This window comes from Camponotus vicinus, unplaced genomic scaffold (assembly GCF_025532165.1).
Source record: "Camponotus vicinus isolate PSW18456_S1 unplaced genomic scaffold, iyCamVici1.0 SCAF_4, whole genome shotgun sequence".
NCBI classification, from domain to species: Eukaryota; Metazoa; Arthropoda; class Insecta; order Hymenoptera; family Formicidae; genus Camponotus; species Camponotus vicinus.
In genome coordinates, this window is record NW_028141976.1 from 19,385,328 (window position 1) to 19,402,411 (window position 17,084).

At 33.9% G+C, this 17,084-nt stretch overlaps 2 protein-coding genes across 16 annotated transcripts in view; both read left to right on the forward strand.

The window, feature by feature from the left end:
- The window catches only part of Nmdar2 (glutamate ionotropic receptor NMDA type subunit 2), a 303,165-nt gene that overhangs the window by 155,772 nt on the left and 130,309 nt on the right, over positions 1–17,084 (forward strand). The gene's annotated exons all lie outside the window — the stretch shown is intronic.
- LOC145970302 (uncharacterized) lies at positions 1,482–7,744 on the forward strand. 3 transcript variants are annotated; one of them, XM_083096920.1, is made up of 2 exons: positions 1,482–2,094; positions 2,547–7,744. In XM_083096920.1, exon 2 carries the CDS (start codon positions 2,723–2,725, stop codon positions 7,325–7,327), a length of 4,605 nt encoding a protein of 1,534 aa, XP_082953046.1. In that variant the 5' UTR covers positions 1,482–2,094; positions 2,547–2,722; the 3' UTR covers positions 7,328–7,744. The 3 variants fall into 3 exon arrangements, with proteins under 3 accessions (XP_082953046.1, XP_082953047.1, XP_082953045.1); XM_083096921.1 differs by having other exon boundaries at positions 1,482–2,024; XM_083096919.1 differs by lacking the exon at positions 1,482–2,094 and having other exon boundaries at positions 2,141–7,225; positions 7,400–7,744.

Below are 17,084 nucleotides of genomic sequence, written 5' to 3' on the forward strand. Positions count from 1 at the left end.
CACAGTCAGCTTGTCGCGACAGCATGAATCATTTTAGCGAGGCTATAACGCTGCCAGCGATCTCGCGATAAACTATCTCGAGAGATTTTATTTTGATATGCATTATTTAACTGCAGACTATGTATGTACATATTTGTTTATTTTCTGAACGTGCGATATTTATCATGGAATGCTGCTGTAAGTATTTAGCAGAGCTTTATTATAATCTTAATTTACTAAAATATTAGGGAAGTATCCCTCTCTTAAAGTTCCTTAAATTTAAGTACCTTACTCTCTAAAAGTGAATTAGTGTATTATCACTGTAATCAGTGCTGTACTTATAACTGCTTGTAATCAGTGAGTATTTACTGTTTTTCAGTGATAATACACTGATTCACTTTTAGAGAGTAGATTGAGAAAATATCTCTCAAATACTATCACGCTATTTATTGTCAGCTCATATTAGATTTTGACGTTTATACTTCTCCTATCTTTCATTTTTTTAATATATGTGACAATAAGTAATATCTTTTGCTTATTTTCGATATCAGGATAACATTTTTTCTACAAATTATATTCCGATAATCGATTAATATTTAATAAATTTATATGAAATAGAATCGTGAATAATAATTTGATATTTATCGATCAAGACTAAATAAAAACATTACATTACAGTCATATAAGAATTTATCTTAATTCTATCATTTCAATATGCTCATGTTTATATATTATGGTAGCATTTCATTACAATACTATCATATTTATTTTCTTTTGCCATATATATTTTATTTTTCTCATATATTTTTTTATATTATATGATTAAACCATAATATTTGCAAATAATAGTACACGATAACAGTATGTAAAATAGCTAAAACAGTATGTAAAATATCTCAAATATAAAATAGCTAAATCATAAAATGATCTGGATAAAGAGATAGCGGAGATAATGCAAAACAACGTTGTAAAATTTATCAAGAAAATACCAAAGTTCGATATATCTCTTATAGTTCCATCTAACTCACAGTATTAAAATACTTTTTTAAAGTTTTGAGTATAATGCATTCATACACTTTGATGCAACCTGCATCCGTAACGGTAATGCGTCATGTATTAGTAAGTAAATAGGTTAATGTAAGCGGAAATGTGATGACTGCTCGTAGACGTACATAATATATACGTAAAATCTTTTTCGTGTAATATGTGAAATATACTTCGCTGTGATATATACAATAAAAGAGAATTTCTAACTACGAAGTATATATTAATTTTAAATGTATATTAATATGCAAAAAAATCAGTTGTTTTATCCTCTTTATACAAAAAATTTCTTAAATATTTACTTAAACGTTTATTTTACATTTTATAGTTCATTTTTTAAACGCTTTATTTTACGCAAAGTTCTCTAAACAAATCATATATTGAAATCATAGAAATCATTTAAATTTGACGGTTAATTAAATTACTTAAGTGATTGATAAATCAATAATAGTGTTTGATCCTCTCTTATGCAGTATTCATGCCTAGCTGCCGATCAAAAATCAACTATCAGGGGCACGAAGCACTGACCGCGCTCACTACCTTTTGTTTTTGACTGCCCCTGCGTGGTGGCAGTTATGTCGCCTAGTCAGTCGGCCTCATGGCGTAGAGCAAACAAGACTGTTTCTTTGTTAATTAAAAATAAATATGCATATCAAACCAACAAGAAAGTGGGCTCGTGATTTATTGTAAACACAGCCATTTCACCCATACATGGAACATGGTCCTTCGAGCCGGATAGTACCGGATACATTATCGAATAATTTGACGAATATTGGCAAATATTCAGAAATATCAACACAAACGGCATTTTCTTCTTGAGAATCACGGAGCGTGTCTGTGAATATCTGTGACAAGGCGTTACAGCAGACGTATTATCCACAGCAGCAAACCGAGTAGCAAGGCTACGTAACACAAGCATTGTGAATCAGCACAAGTATCGACGATTCTCGACGGCATAACGACGATCGTCGACGGCCATTTTTTTCCTTGCGGACATATTGGTGAGTCGCATCATATTCTCGTCCTTGACGACGATACGACGGCCATCTTTTCTTTTTTGTGGACATTCTGGTGAGTCACGTCATATTCTCGTCTTTATTACATCTCAAAAAAAAACTATTGTTTCGTTGTAATGGCGGAAGCCGAATTAAAGAAGGCTAGAATAAAACGCGGGGCGATTAAGAATGCTCTCACGCGAGCTCGCACATTTCTCGATTCTGACGATGCAATCACCGCTATCTTATCACAAATACATCAACGTAAACAAAAGATAGAAGCAACATGGGATGAGTTCGATAAAGTCCAAACAACGATAGATCTCGCGACAGATGAGGAGGTCATGCACGAAGAAAGAAAACTTTTCGAGGATACATATTTTGATATTATTTCGCGATTTGACGAACTTATATTATCTCGCACACCCGCCGAAGTTGTCGCGCCGCCACGAGAAGATGAGCGAGCGCATCGGCATGAAGTTAATAATAATTTGCGATTGCCGAAAATTGAATTGCCGACTTTTTCAGGAGGATATGAAGAATGGTATCCATTCCACGATACTTTCCAGTCACTCATACATGATGTGGAAGCCATTCCAAGCATTCAAAAATTCCATTATTTGAGATCATCGCTCCGAGGTGAGGCCGCCGATGTTATACAATCTCTAGAGGTTTCTGCGGACAATTACTTAGAAGCATGGCAGATGCTGCGCCAAAGATACGACAATAAACGACTAATTGTTCAAAAACATATAAAGGCAATGTTTGAGTTGCCCACAGTGTCAAAGGAAAATCATTCATCTCTACGATCTCTCATCGACGGTACTCTAAAACATAAACGTGCCCTGCGAGCTCTCGGTCGTTCCACAGGCGAATGGGATGATCTTCTTGTGTATTTGATCACGAGTAAACTCGATGTAGTTACTAATCGAGAATGGGAAAACAGTTTGAAGGAACCGAACATTCCGACACTTCAGGAGTTAATAGACTTTTTGGAACATAGGTGTCATACGCTAGAAATAATTCAAAGAAAGGCGCTACCGTCAAGCACGTCAGTCACTGCAAGCAAACAGCGCCAAGTGAGATCAGTTTCTGCAAACGCTGCGGTCCAAGGCAAAAAATGTCCTATTTGTAAAGGTGAGCATTTTGTATTCATGTGTGACACGTTATTAAAAATGAGCGTTCAGGACAGATCAAAGGCTGTTAGAGACAGCAAATTATGTTTGAATTGTTTGAGATCCACATCGCATCAGGCTAAAAATTGTTCTTCGCGTGGATGTAAAACTTGTGGTAAGCGGCATAACACGTTGCTACATTTCGCATCATCTGAGGATCAAGGCGAATTGCAAAAGGAGTCCAAGCAAGGAGAAGCAATAGCTCAATCTTCAATAGTCACGAGTGCAATTCGTCCTGAGGACCACAATGGTCAAGTATGGCTATCGACTGCGATCATTCAGGTGTTAGACGTAGACGGGAATGCTCATTCATGCCGTGCCCTTCTTGATCCTGGTTCCCAATCCAATTTGATAACGGAAACATTGGCGAAGAAATTGAGATTACCGTGCCACACTGTAAACATTCCTATTGTGGGAGTAAATCAAGCAATGAGTCTCGCCCGAAATATCACAAAGGTCACGATTAATTCAAGACATTATTCATTTCGCAGGGAAGCGGATTGCCTCATATTGAAGCGTATCACAGACAGGCTTCCATCGGTATCATGCAACAAATTAAGCTTAGATATTCCGCAAAATCTAAGGTTAGCGGATCCCAAATTCCATATTTCAGATGACATTGACATGCTTATTGGAGCTACAATTTTCTGGGAAAGTTTGTGTGTCGGACAAATTAAGGCCACATCTGAGCGTCCAGTTCTCCAAAAAACGCTTTTCGGTTGGATATTAGGTGGCTCAAGTGAATCCATGAGACAGAAGCGAATGCCGACACATTGCAACCTCATTACAAACCAACAACTTGACGCAAGCCTCACAAGATTCTGGGAGCAGGAACAATGTCCTAAACGAATTACTCTTACAGCTGAAGAGAAACTCTGTGAACAGCACTTTGTAGAAACACATCGTCGTGACGACGAAGGACGATTCATCGTGCAACTTCCGTTTAGAAGAGATATAATCGAGCAACTTGGTGAATCTAAAGATATAGCATTGCGTCGATTTTACGCGTTGGAACGGAAGCTGAATAAAAATCCAACGTTACGAAATCAATACACTGAATTTCTCGACGAATACCAACGATTGGGACATATGGAATCGGTTGGAAAGCATGACTCATCGACAACTGGTTATTACTTACCGCATCATTCTGTCATTAAAGAAGCGAGTTCAACTACTAAATTGCGTGTCGTTTTTGATGCATCTTGCAAAACCACAACTGGAATTTCGCTCAATGATGCACTCATGGTAGGGCCAACTTTGCAGCAAGATCTCTTAGACATAATTTTCCGATTTCGTTGTTGGCAATACGTTGTGACGGCCGATATAGAGAAGATGTATAGGCAAGTTCGTGTTGAGCAATCTCAAACTCGATATCAGCGTATTTTTTGGAGAACAAATCCAGAAGAAGAAATAAGGGCATTTGAGCTCAAAACGGTCACTTATGGCACCGCATCGGCATCGTTCTTATCGATACGAGCATTGCAAGAATTAGCACACATAGAGAGATCAAATTTCCCATTGGGAGCTGCAGCAGTATTGTCAGACTTTTATGTTGACGATCTGTTAACTGGTGCAAACGATTTAGACTTAGCACTCAAGATCCGTGATGAAGTGATGGCTATACTAGCCAAGGGCGGATTCCAATTGAGAAAATGGGCATCGAATTGTCAGGAATTGCTTCAGAATATTCCGGATTCAGCATCAGAGCAATCAGTCTTAACCTTAAGCAAGAGTGAGCATCTATCAACTCTGGGATTACAGTGGCATTCGGTCAACGACACCTTGCAATACCAAGTGAAGCAATCAACACCTTACAACACAGTAACGAAAAGGACTATTCTATCGAGTGTTGCTCGAATTTTTGATCCCCTTGGATTGCTCGGACCAGTCATCATAGTCGCAAAAATTTTAATACAGAAGCTTTGGTTACTCAAACTTGATTGGGACGAAACAGTACCTGAGGAAATTGAGACAAGATGGCGCAATTACGAGGCTCAATTGGCTCTTTTAATCACGCTAAGAATACCTAGAAAGGTCATAATGCAGTCATCGCCTCACACTGTCGAAATGCATGGATTCTGTGATGCTAGTATGGATGCTTACGGAGCCGTAGTATACATTAGAACAACAGGTTCCGATGGTCATAAAGAAGTACGTCTACTCTGTGCAAAATCACGTGTTGCCCCAGCTAAGGCAGTCACTCTTCCAAGATTGGAGCTTTGTGCGGCGCACTTGCTTGCCCAACTAACTCACAGAATTTTACAGACTCTTAGCATTAAATTTGACAACATTTATTATTGGACAGATTCCATGATCACACTGGGATGGATACAAGCAGACGCAAAACGTTGGAACACTTTTGTGGCAAATTGTGTCGGACAAGTCCAAGAACTAACAGATGCATCATCGTGGAGGCATGTAAATTCTAAGGAGAATCCTGCTGACGCAATATCTCGAGGGATCTCACCTTCTCAATTGATCCAATCAGATCTCTGGTGGAATGGGCCGCAGTGGCTCAAATGTGGAATTGCAGACTGGAAGGCGGAATCAGCTCTCGTGTCCATACCGGAAAATCTTCCAGAAGCTCGCAAGGGTACTTTAATTGCAATAAACAGATCGCAGGAGTGGAGCATTTTTTACACTATGTCCAGTGCAACTCGCTTAATCCGATCTATGGCATATGCTTTACGTTTCATAGAGAACGCCAGAAGGGTTAAGCAAGAACGACAGATTGGTCCTCTCACCGCTCAAGAATTATGTCGAGCGACCACACAACTGTCGAAAATCGTTCAAAAATCCGCATTCTCACTCGAAATAAAGGCATTACAGAAGGGCGATTCAGTGCCCCGCAACAGCAAGCTTATTGGTTTATCGCCATTTTTGGATAATGATGGTATTATTCGAGTTGGAGGCAGATTATCACACTCTAAATTACCATATTCAACAAAGTATCCTATTGTGTTGCCTTCGAAATATAATTTCACAAAAATGTTAATAGCAAGTGAGCATCAAAGATTGCTTCATACAGGACCACAGTCAACGCTAGCTTCTTTGCGACAACGGTTTTGGCCAATAGCTGGAAGGAGTGCTGTAAGACAAGTTATACGAGATTGTGTAAGATGCTTCCGCACAGCGCCAATTCCTAAATCAGCAATCATGGGAAACCTTCCATTACCGAGAGTATCTCCTTCAAGACCATTCCTGCATTGCGGAATTGATTATTGCGGACCGTTCATGGTGCGAGATACAAGAAAACGTAATTCGAAGCACTCAAAGGCTTACGCTGCCGTATTTGTATGTCTATCATGCAAGGCGATTCATCTTGAATTGGCTTTTGACTTGTCAACGGAAGCGTTTTTAAACGCTCTTAAGAGATTTATTTCGCGAAGAGGAAGGCCTTCAGACATATATACGGATAACGGAACGAATTTTGTCGGAGCTTCAAGAGAATTAAAGGAACTACATCAAAGATTCAACAGCGAAGTACGTCAAAACAACGTTGTTGATTTTTCAGCACAGAATGGAATAACGTGGCACTTCATTCCTCCGCAATCCCCTCATTTCGGTGGCTTGTGGGAAGCCGCTGTAAAGGCGATGAAATTCCATCTTAAAAGGGTCGCTGGGAACGCAGCTCTTATGGCTGATGAATTGCAAACCATTTTAACTCAAATTGAATCTGTACTTAATTCCAGACCTCTCATCCCACTGTCGAATAATCCTAATGATCATACATATTTGAGTCCTGCACACTTTTTGATTGGGGACAATTTGGCCGCCATCCCTGAGCCTACACTACTAGATGTCAAGGAAAATCGTTTATCCAGATGGCAACGCATTGAGCAGATCAAGCAACATTTTTGGAAAAGATGGTCAACCGACTATCTCAATGAATTGCAGCAGCGTATTAAGTGGAAGGTTAACGCGCCATCACTAAAACCAGGCGACTTAGTTATCGTTCGGGAGGACAATATTCCACCACTGTGTTGGCTACTGGCACGGATTGAGACTGTGCATCCCGGGTTGGATGGCGTGGTACGTGCCGCTACGATTAAAACTGTAAAAGGAGTTTATAAGAGACCAGTGACACGGCTATGCCCTCTTCCGATGGACGTAGAAGGGTCTGCTGGTTTATGACTAATTTACATCGAATTCATTTGACTAATTCAGTTTATCCTTTATTTCTCCAATTAATATCGTTTGTTTCAGATTATATAGAGTGTATGTCACTTAAACTTTTTAGTCTTTTTCTTGTTCCTTGTTGAAAAGACACTCTTTTCAAGGCGGCCGATATGTTTGATCCTCTCTTATGCAGTATTCATGCCTAGCTGCCGATCAAAAATCAACTATCAGGGGCACGAAGCACTGACCGCGCTCACTACCTTTTGTTTTTGACTGCCCCTGCGTGGTGGCAGTTATGTCGCCTAGTCAGTCGGCCTCATGGCGTAGAGCAAACAAGACTGTTTCTTTGTTAATTAAAAATAAATATGCATATCAAACCAACAAGAAAGTGGGCTCGTGATTTATTGTAAACACAGCCATTTCACCCATACATGGAACAAATAGAATATATATATATATATATATCTTTTTAAAATTATTTATTATCAGATTACATACAAATTATTGATTTATCAATCAATAAATTAATTTAATTAACCATAAAATTTAAATGATTTCTACGATTTGTTTAGAATTTTGTGTAGAATAAAACGTTTACAAAATGAATTATGAAGAATAATATAAATGTTTAAGTAAATGTTTAAGAAATATTTCGTATGAAATGTTGAAATCATGAAAATCATTTAAATTTTATGGTGAAGTAATAAAAGAACTGATTTTAACAAGAAAAAAGAACAAAAGAGGGAAAGTACAAGAGATGAACAACCGCGAAGGGTAAACTGGACGAGAAAACATGGTGCTAAAAGGAGAGGCTACCGGCGATAAAAGGGTGAATAAACGTACGAGACGAAGCGTCTTTAAAGGAAGGGGTTGTTGGATCGGTCGAGCTTTTGTGATTTACTAACCGGAAGAAGATCAGAGAGCAAAACGGGATCTGCGCGCGGGGTATATTCTTTCGTGGAAGTTAAGTAACGAAGCTTCTCAGAGAGCCATATCGATGCAGCTAGAAATTCTCTTTCTCTTTTTTGTATCTACTGGGCCGATATGTTCCGACTTTCAAGTATCGAGAAGAAGAAAGTTTCTCTCGATTGTTTTCCAAATGAGAGTCAATAAAAACCATTGGTATTTATTTTTTGAATAGGTTATAATATCGATTATTATTCTTTATTTTATTTTTTATTATTATTATACTTGATGAAATATACTATGCAACCAATGTTTATGTTAAAACATATGATATTGAGAATTCACATTTAAATTTATGTTGCATACATTTAATGAGACATATATGAATAATAAAGCAAAAGAAAAGAGAGAGTAACCAGTATTATTTATATTACTTATGGTTTTTAAATTCATTTATATAAAATATTCACGAAAGTTAAATGAATACCGTTCATTGTGATTCTAGTGAGACATGATATAAGATTATACGAGACGAAATATAAAACTGGAACTAATTCTGCTTTTTCATAAAATATCTATAGGATATAATTTTTTTTTAAATCGAATAAAATTAAACGAAGACAAACACTCTTCCTACCAGTAGAAATCCCTTGTCGTCGTTAAAAAGTTCTTTCTAAACCATTTTATACCTCATGTTATAAGAAATACAAGAGAGACGCGAGGGACATTCCAATATCAAATTATTCACAAGAAAGCGAAAATCGATTGTAAGATGAATCCATGATGAAATCAGAGTATGTGCCTCGGAAATATCGAACGCTCTTTGACGCGTAAGCTCGCAAAGGCAGGCAAAAATGCGTCGAAATGCAAATACTTTCTCGGAGACCATGCGCACCATATACCAGGCGGCTTGCGAACTTGATGCTGCAGATGCTCTATCGATTTTGGGATCATGTTCCATCGACTCTTTTCCTTTTCTTTCCTTCCCGTGACAGAATTTCACACGGTCGTCCATGCGAATCGCGCAAATCTCTGTGCGATTGGCCAGAGTCACGCATGGAATTCGATTATCTCGGATGAAACGCGAGGAAGATCGGGGTGGCAGAAGCTATGTTCGTGAATTATAGATGACATAGGACCCCGTAGATAGGTAGATAGGTAATCAGAAGGAAATTCGATATTTACTGTTCTTAAAGAGTAGGTCGTCTATAAGCAAAATATAAGAATATAAATAAAATAAGAATATAAATTAGGATAAATATTAGAAAAAATTTTAATTTTTTTTTATGGACGATATTATATCTTCATCATTAGGTATAATGCTAATGTTCTCAATTAGAGCTTTAATTGATATAATATAGATACGAATGCTATTAGATTATGATAATAAAGTTATTAAATATTTTTATGCTGGAATATAGTGTTTTGAATTTTAAATATGTATAAAATATGTATAAAATTACATAAAAGTTTGAAATTTGTTACAGTAAAGGAATAATATACATATACTATATTACTTTTATACGAATTAAAATCTTGATATTTTTAAATTTTTTTATATATTTATTATAAAATTTATTTATTTCGTAATGTGAAAAAAGAATACAAAGATATTTTCTATTCGCTCGTACCAAAGATGGTTTAAAATCACTACTGTGCGTCAAGAGCTATGTAACTTTTTGAAAATCTCAAATTTTTCTTTGATTTTTATATAGATTATTGAGGGAAAATAAAAAGAAACTAAAAGAGAAGATACTTATAGGATGACAACATAAGTATATAATAAATTGCAATATATTCCATTCTAAATAAGCAATGCAATGTGTTAAATTGTCTTAGTTTCTATTCTCATTCGGAAAATCGAGGTGTGCGCGACTGGCGAGGACGAGATAATGGAATGAAATTACGATCGTGCCAATGAAAACAATACCACAATCGTGCACATGCTGCACGACGTCGACGCTCCATCGTAGGCCGAAATGTGCCGTAGTTTGCATTCACACCGTAAACTGGAATGTCACACATGCATCTATATATCTTCTACAAAAATAGCCGCAGTATATTTTATACCGTAGTCTGCACGTTTTCGCCAGAAGACAGATTGCACAGCAATTATATTTTTCTTTCTTTTCTGATCGCTTATAAAATCTCTAACCAATTTATTTCATTTCAAAATTTTTGTATAATATGAATATATTCACGTATATTTTTTGTCATAAGATTGCCCTTCTAAAATAAATATTTGATGGGACAGCATTTCTGGCAATTCCTTTATTTAACAAGGAAAAATAATTTAATAATAATTAATGTAACTTTCGTAATAAATATTTATTATAAAGTAATGTTTAATGAAACATTCAATATACTTAATGATCACAAAAAGCTAATATAATTTCTAAAACTCTTGAAATGTAGAAAAATACAATTTATTTAATGTTATTAGAATTTCAGTGTCTATATTATTCTAAAAGTAAATGGAATTTCTGTGGGTGCGATAAATCAGTAAATTTTCCGGTGAATGCGCGGCATTTCTTTGCACATGGGGTATGTGAAAATGCTTTTTCGGGATATGTTTAGATGCGCGCAAGAACCCGTACATGGATTTTGCGTTTCGGAAAGTGGAGTCTAGATATATTTATCATGTGACCTAACAATAACGGATCCATAAAGGCGGCGATATCTTATTTCCTACTTTGTTACAATTTCCCGTATAATCCAATATACCTTACGTTGCCGTAAAATATTGTTTTTCTTTTGGAGCTATTCATTTTTATTTATCGTTATCTTTCCTTAAGGTGAGATTGTGTTCGTAGTTTTCTCAAATAAATATATTATCTCGTAACGCGAAATTAATTAAACTAAAAATTAAAGTTTACTTGATAAGGCAAATATATACATATACAGAAAGATTAATTGTCTCTAAATATGTAACACTTTCTTAACTTTGAAAAATGAAAAAGTCATGATTATAGTAATGATGTAACATGTCATTAAAGATCACTGAGTATTTCAATAATTTTTAGTGAAAACATATGCTTTGCTCTTCTTATATTTTACTGATTAGGGTAATAAGATTTTATTAAGAAAATAACCACTAAATGTCATTGATTTTCTAGTGAAATTTCACTGTTTACAATGTTATATACTTGAACTGTACCATATCTTATAAGTGATAATATATTCATGCCACTTAAGAAAGAATATACATTTTTTTTAGATGTTCACTTTTTCTATTTCTAATATTATCATGTCTGATATCTTGTATATACAATTGTATATAACATTTATTTAATTTTAATAAAAAAATATAAAAATATATTAATATATAAATCTAAGATCTCTTTGAATTTTTGAAATGAAAACATAATAAACTGTTTATTTACGTATATAGGAATCTCGCATTTTATTTAGAAATATGTAATATATTTGTTTGTAAATAACACATAAATTGATATTAAAATTGATGTAGTATACAAATACAAATTAAAAATCTAAATAATGTCCTTTATGTAAAACTTATTATTATTCGACATAAAATATTAATTATTAATTTTTGCTTCAAGTTTGATAATACAAGATGGATAATATTGTAATAACATAGTTACATTCCTTATAAAAATATAAATCCTATATCACAATCTTATATATCGTATAAATTTGATATAATAATAATTTTTTTATTTGGTTTTCGTATTATTGATTTATTCAATCCAAATGAAGATATATGGGCAGCCGGATGTCACACCCAAAAATCCATTTAATAGTATCTCTTACTAGCTTCCTCGTTTGTGAAACAGCACATCGGATTCATCTTAGAGACAATATCGGGTGTAATGACCGCGGAAAACATGGTTCACCACTTTTACCACGTACGTGCCTAGGGATTACCCGATTTATCTTCTTTATTCGGCATCCCTGGGAACTATCCGGGGGAGCATAAGAGCGCTACCCCCTGACGCGACATGGAAGCGGGATCCCCACAGTATGTACTGATGTCCCCGGAGCTCGCTTTTGTCTTATTGAATTTATCGTCTCGTCGGATCTAACTTCGTACAGTACTGCAACCAATGGCGGATCGCCCTCTCGTTCCATCGAGTTACTCACGTTTGTTGAGATGGCGAAGAATTGGTTAACAGGAATGGAAGATAGGGGCATAAAAGCGTAGATGATAGAAGCAAGAAGAAGGAGAATATAAGAGTAGCTAATTTATGAGATGCAACAATGGGGGGGGGGGGTATTATTTCTCCAATTTCTCGGAAAAGCATGAGATCTGTTCCTTATTTAGGGTCCGTGTTTCTTATATATGTTATTTTGTGAAATATTGTAGTACATTATAGTATATTATGATTAACTCCGCGCCAATATCATAATTACTCAATTTTTTATTTATCGCTCGCAGATATGTATATTTAGCAAGAAGTGAAGGATTTAACGCTATATATATATATATAAATGCTATGCATATAAATTTATGATTGATTAATATTGCTATTGATTATATTTTTGTTTCAAAAAGAGTATTGTTTGATCAAAGACACTTAAAGTATTATATAACTACGAAGATTTTATTCATAGGCAATAATTCTGAGAAATATATTTTTGTTGTACTTAATAAGTTGCACACGATTGTATTGCAATTTTGCTCTGCTTTGTCATTTCGACTTCCAAGGAATCTTGATATTTGTGTCATTCTATTACAATTAAAGAAAAATAGAATTAAAAATATCTTACGAATGCGCTTTATAAAATTCGAATTTTTTATTTTGACATAGCTTAGGGCGATCTTCGTTGGCTCGTAATAGAACAATAAAACAATCCACACAAACGAGTACTTCTGTAATGAAAATGTCTTAACTTCCAGCAAACAAGGACTTTGGAAATGCAGTTCAAAGTTTGCGCGATGAAAATTTGCGCAACGACAAATGCTAAGACTGCAAATTTTCTCCGTCACATTATTAGCATAGAAATTGCGTTATTATAACATATAAATCTAAAATACATAAATCTCTATGTTATTCATTGTATCATATATTGAGGTCATATTATCACTATGAAGTATGCAATAAAACAAACTGTGCTAAAGAAAAAGCATAATTGCAAAGATAAGTATTAAAACATTTACGAATGTTTATGCATATACATACTTTTTTATATTTACAATTAGAAACATCTTACATATTTTTAAATATTGAAAATATTACATAAATATAAATAAAACTTGAAAGAAATATCAAATCAAAATAAATTTGTGTACAAAATAGTTTTTGTATAAAATAGTTTTTCATATAATAAATAATTTTATATGTATATAAATAAAAGAAAAGGAAGGAAGTCATTTCGGATATATATTTATTGATATGAAACGACAAAAATTAATATCACTATTTTTAAAAGATCTACTTTTTAATTTCTTTAAATTGTAGTAGATTTATGTAGATTATATTTTATAATTTTCTGAGTTTAACGATTTTGTGTTAATTTATTCCCTCTGAATTAATAATAGTTCTTCTAAATAATAGTTCTTCTAAATATAGTTGTTGCTTAAAAGAAATGAATGTTTAAGTGTGTGTTAATTATAAAATAATAATAAAAAAATAAAATCGTAGTTATATAATCGTTTTTCTAGATGAATAATTGATATTTATCAGCGAGAAGATACAACGTAGATATATTGGAGGAAAAAGAAAATGCAAAAAAGTAAAAATTAGAAATTGTGAAAGGTCGAAATGACAAAGAGTGCTTTTCTTTAGATCTTTTCATAGGTTTTAGTGTGCCATAAGTATTTTTTGTACTATTTTTTACTGCCCTTTAAAGACCTTTAATACATGTTGATGTACTCTGTATAAAAGACTTTGCGGTTTGTGCATGCCTGAAAGTTTAATTTTCTATGTTGCTAAAAGAAGTAGATTAGCTTAGCACTATTTATCTTTACAGTCAGTAATATAATATATTACTCTATTATAGTATATTACTATAGATTAGTTTAGCATTATTTATCTTTGTAATCATTAGATAACTAGGAGTAATTAATTATCTAATGAGGTACAATAATGATAATAAGAATATGATATTAATGTGCCAATTTATTTTATTTATTTACAAACAATATACACGCGAATTTATTTAATAAGTACCTATTAATTTGTTTAGTATTAGTATTATTATTATGTATATTATTAATATATTAATTTATTTAATAATATATACATTATATAATTCAGTATAATTTTCAGTATATAATTCAGGTATATAGAGTAAAAAAAAGATTATTTAAATCTTAATACAGCATGTTTCCACAGTAAATTGCTGAAACTAATCAATTGTCATTTTTAAACGCATCTACAAAGAGCAGAGAAAATAAAATATCTTCTAATAGAGGCAGTTTTATTTACAAACTAAAGACAATTCAAAAAGATATTTTTATCTTTTAATAAACTTTTCTGAAAAGATACCAAAAATCTACAATCTTAATAATATTTTGAAATAGACATTGTCATAATTGAAACAGGAAGTAAATCGTCGTGATGAATGAAAGAAATCTCAAAAGAGAGATGTTACATAAAATTCTTTACAATTTCTGAAAGAGACTTGTTTTCAGTGACTGTCAATATCTTCACCTGTGTGAAGTTAGCCCCGCACTTTTTGAATTTTATATTTTTATTAATTGTGCTGCATTGTGCTATGTTTGTGCTAATGTGTGCCGCAAACTGCAATTCAATAACTTGAACCATATTCGAGAAAATAAAAAAAAATAAAAAATTACTAGCCCCGCACTTTGTCCCAATCGAGTTCAATTTTTTTTAATAAATTGGCATAAGTTTGTGCCGTATTGTGCCGTTAAGCAAACGTTATTTTATTCCATTTAGCTAAAAAAAATTCGTAAAGTTAAAAACAATAATACTATATAAATCATTTTTTATAGCATTAATTGAATTTCTATCAATTGTGTTATATTGTGCTCATAATTAGAAAGGATAAACAGATAAAAAAATATAGGTAATTATAAAGTTTGATTAAATATCAATTAAAAAGGGGTGGGGGTAAAAAAAATTTAACATTTTTAATTTTTTTTCTCTTGTACCAGATTGTGCTAGACGAGTACAACAACTTTTCCTAATGACAAAATGCCGTCAGATCAATAGTTTTTTTTGTGGAACAGAAATTAGAAACGGATTTTTAGGAATTTCGTATGTGCTACGCAATTTAACGATCGAAATACACTAGACTGAATTTGTACTAATTTGTACCATCAAAAAAAACTTAATATATTTATCCCTTCTGCTTCAAACAACCCCCAATTGAATTTAGCCCTATCAGTCTTAAGAATAAAGTACTCATTCCCATTAGCAGAATCAATCGCTACTTGTACATTCGACGGAGCATAATTTGTACTATCAAAATATAGAGTTTTAGATTTTGTACCCTCGCCGATTATTCAAAAACTATCCCCGACCCTCAACAGTCTCAAGAGTAAAGTATTCGTTCCCATTAGCAGAATTAATCGCTACTTGTACAGTCGACGTAGCATAATTTGTACTATTAAAATATAGAGTTTTAGATTTTGTACCCTCGCCGATTATTCAAAAACTACCCCTGACCCTCAACAGTCTCAAGAGTAAAGTACTCGTTCCCATTAGCAGAATCAATCGCTACTTGTACATTCGACGTAGCATAATTTGTACTATCAAAATATAGAATTTTAGATTTTGTACCCTCGCCGATTATTCAAAAACTACCCCCGACCCTCAACAGTCTCAAGAGTAAAGTACTCGTTCCCATTAGCAGAATTAATCGCTACTTGTACAGTCGACGTAGCATAATTTGTACTATTAAAATATAGAGTTTTAGATTTTGTACCCTCGCCGATTATTCAAAAACTACCCCTGACCCTCAACAGTCTCAAGAGTAAAGTACTCGTTCCCATTAGCAGAATCAATCGCTACTTATACATTCGACGTAGCATAATTTGTACTATCAAAATATAGAATTTTAGATTTTGTACCCTCGCCGATTATTCAAAAACTACCCCCGACCCTCAACAGTCTCAAGAGTAAAGTACTCGTTCCCATTAGCAGAATTAATCGCTACTTGTACATTCGACGTAGCATAATTTGTACTATCAAAATATAGAGTTTTAGATTTTGTACCCTCGCCGATTATTCAAAAACTACCCCCGACCCTCAACAGTCTCAAGAGTAAAGTACTCGTTCCCATTAGCAGAATCAATCGCTACTTGTACATTCGACGTAGCATAATTTGTACTATCAAAATATAAAGTTTTAGATTTTGTACTTTCGCCGATTATTCAAAAACTACCCTCTCATCTGTCTCAACAATAAATATAGTTTCAATTTTTATACCGTATTGTTCTTTTTTAATATTACATTCAGCAATAAAATTTATTCTTTTTTATGATTCTATATATAAAAATATTGAATAAGTATACATATCTATGTGTGTGTGAAACGAGAAACACATTCATATGTACATTAAAATACAGTTAATCCACATTAACTTCTCAGTAAAATTATAACAGTAATGGTTAAGGATGTAAATTTTTCCCGGTCTGCCGCGCACTGGATTCATATTAACATTTCGATGTGAACTGTTTCAGATGATCGACTTTTAAAAGATACGCGGTTCTTTTCTGAAATCTTTGATAGATACCGAAAAGCCGCATGATTCGCGGGGACTCGAATTCGATATCAAAAATTACGCGACTTTTTAGTCGAGTCGCTGCGGCTTCTCCATATCAAAGCGTTTGAAAAAGATATGCCGCCTTCTATTGTACAATATTTGTAAAGTTATAAATCTTCTTCAAGCGATTTCGAGCTAGTAAAAAGCAACGGTAATTGGATATCTTCGA

Bases quoted from the DNA above. Each gene is read 5' to 3' on its own strand.
- LOC145970302 (XM_083096919.1), top strand. From the start codon at position 2,156: ATGGCGGAAGCCGAATTAAAGAAGGCTAGAATAAAACGCGGGGCGATT.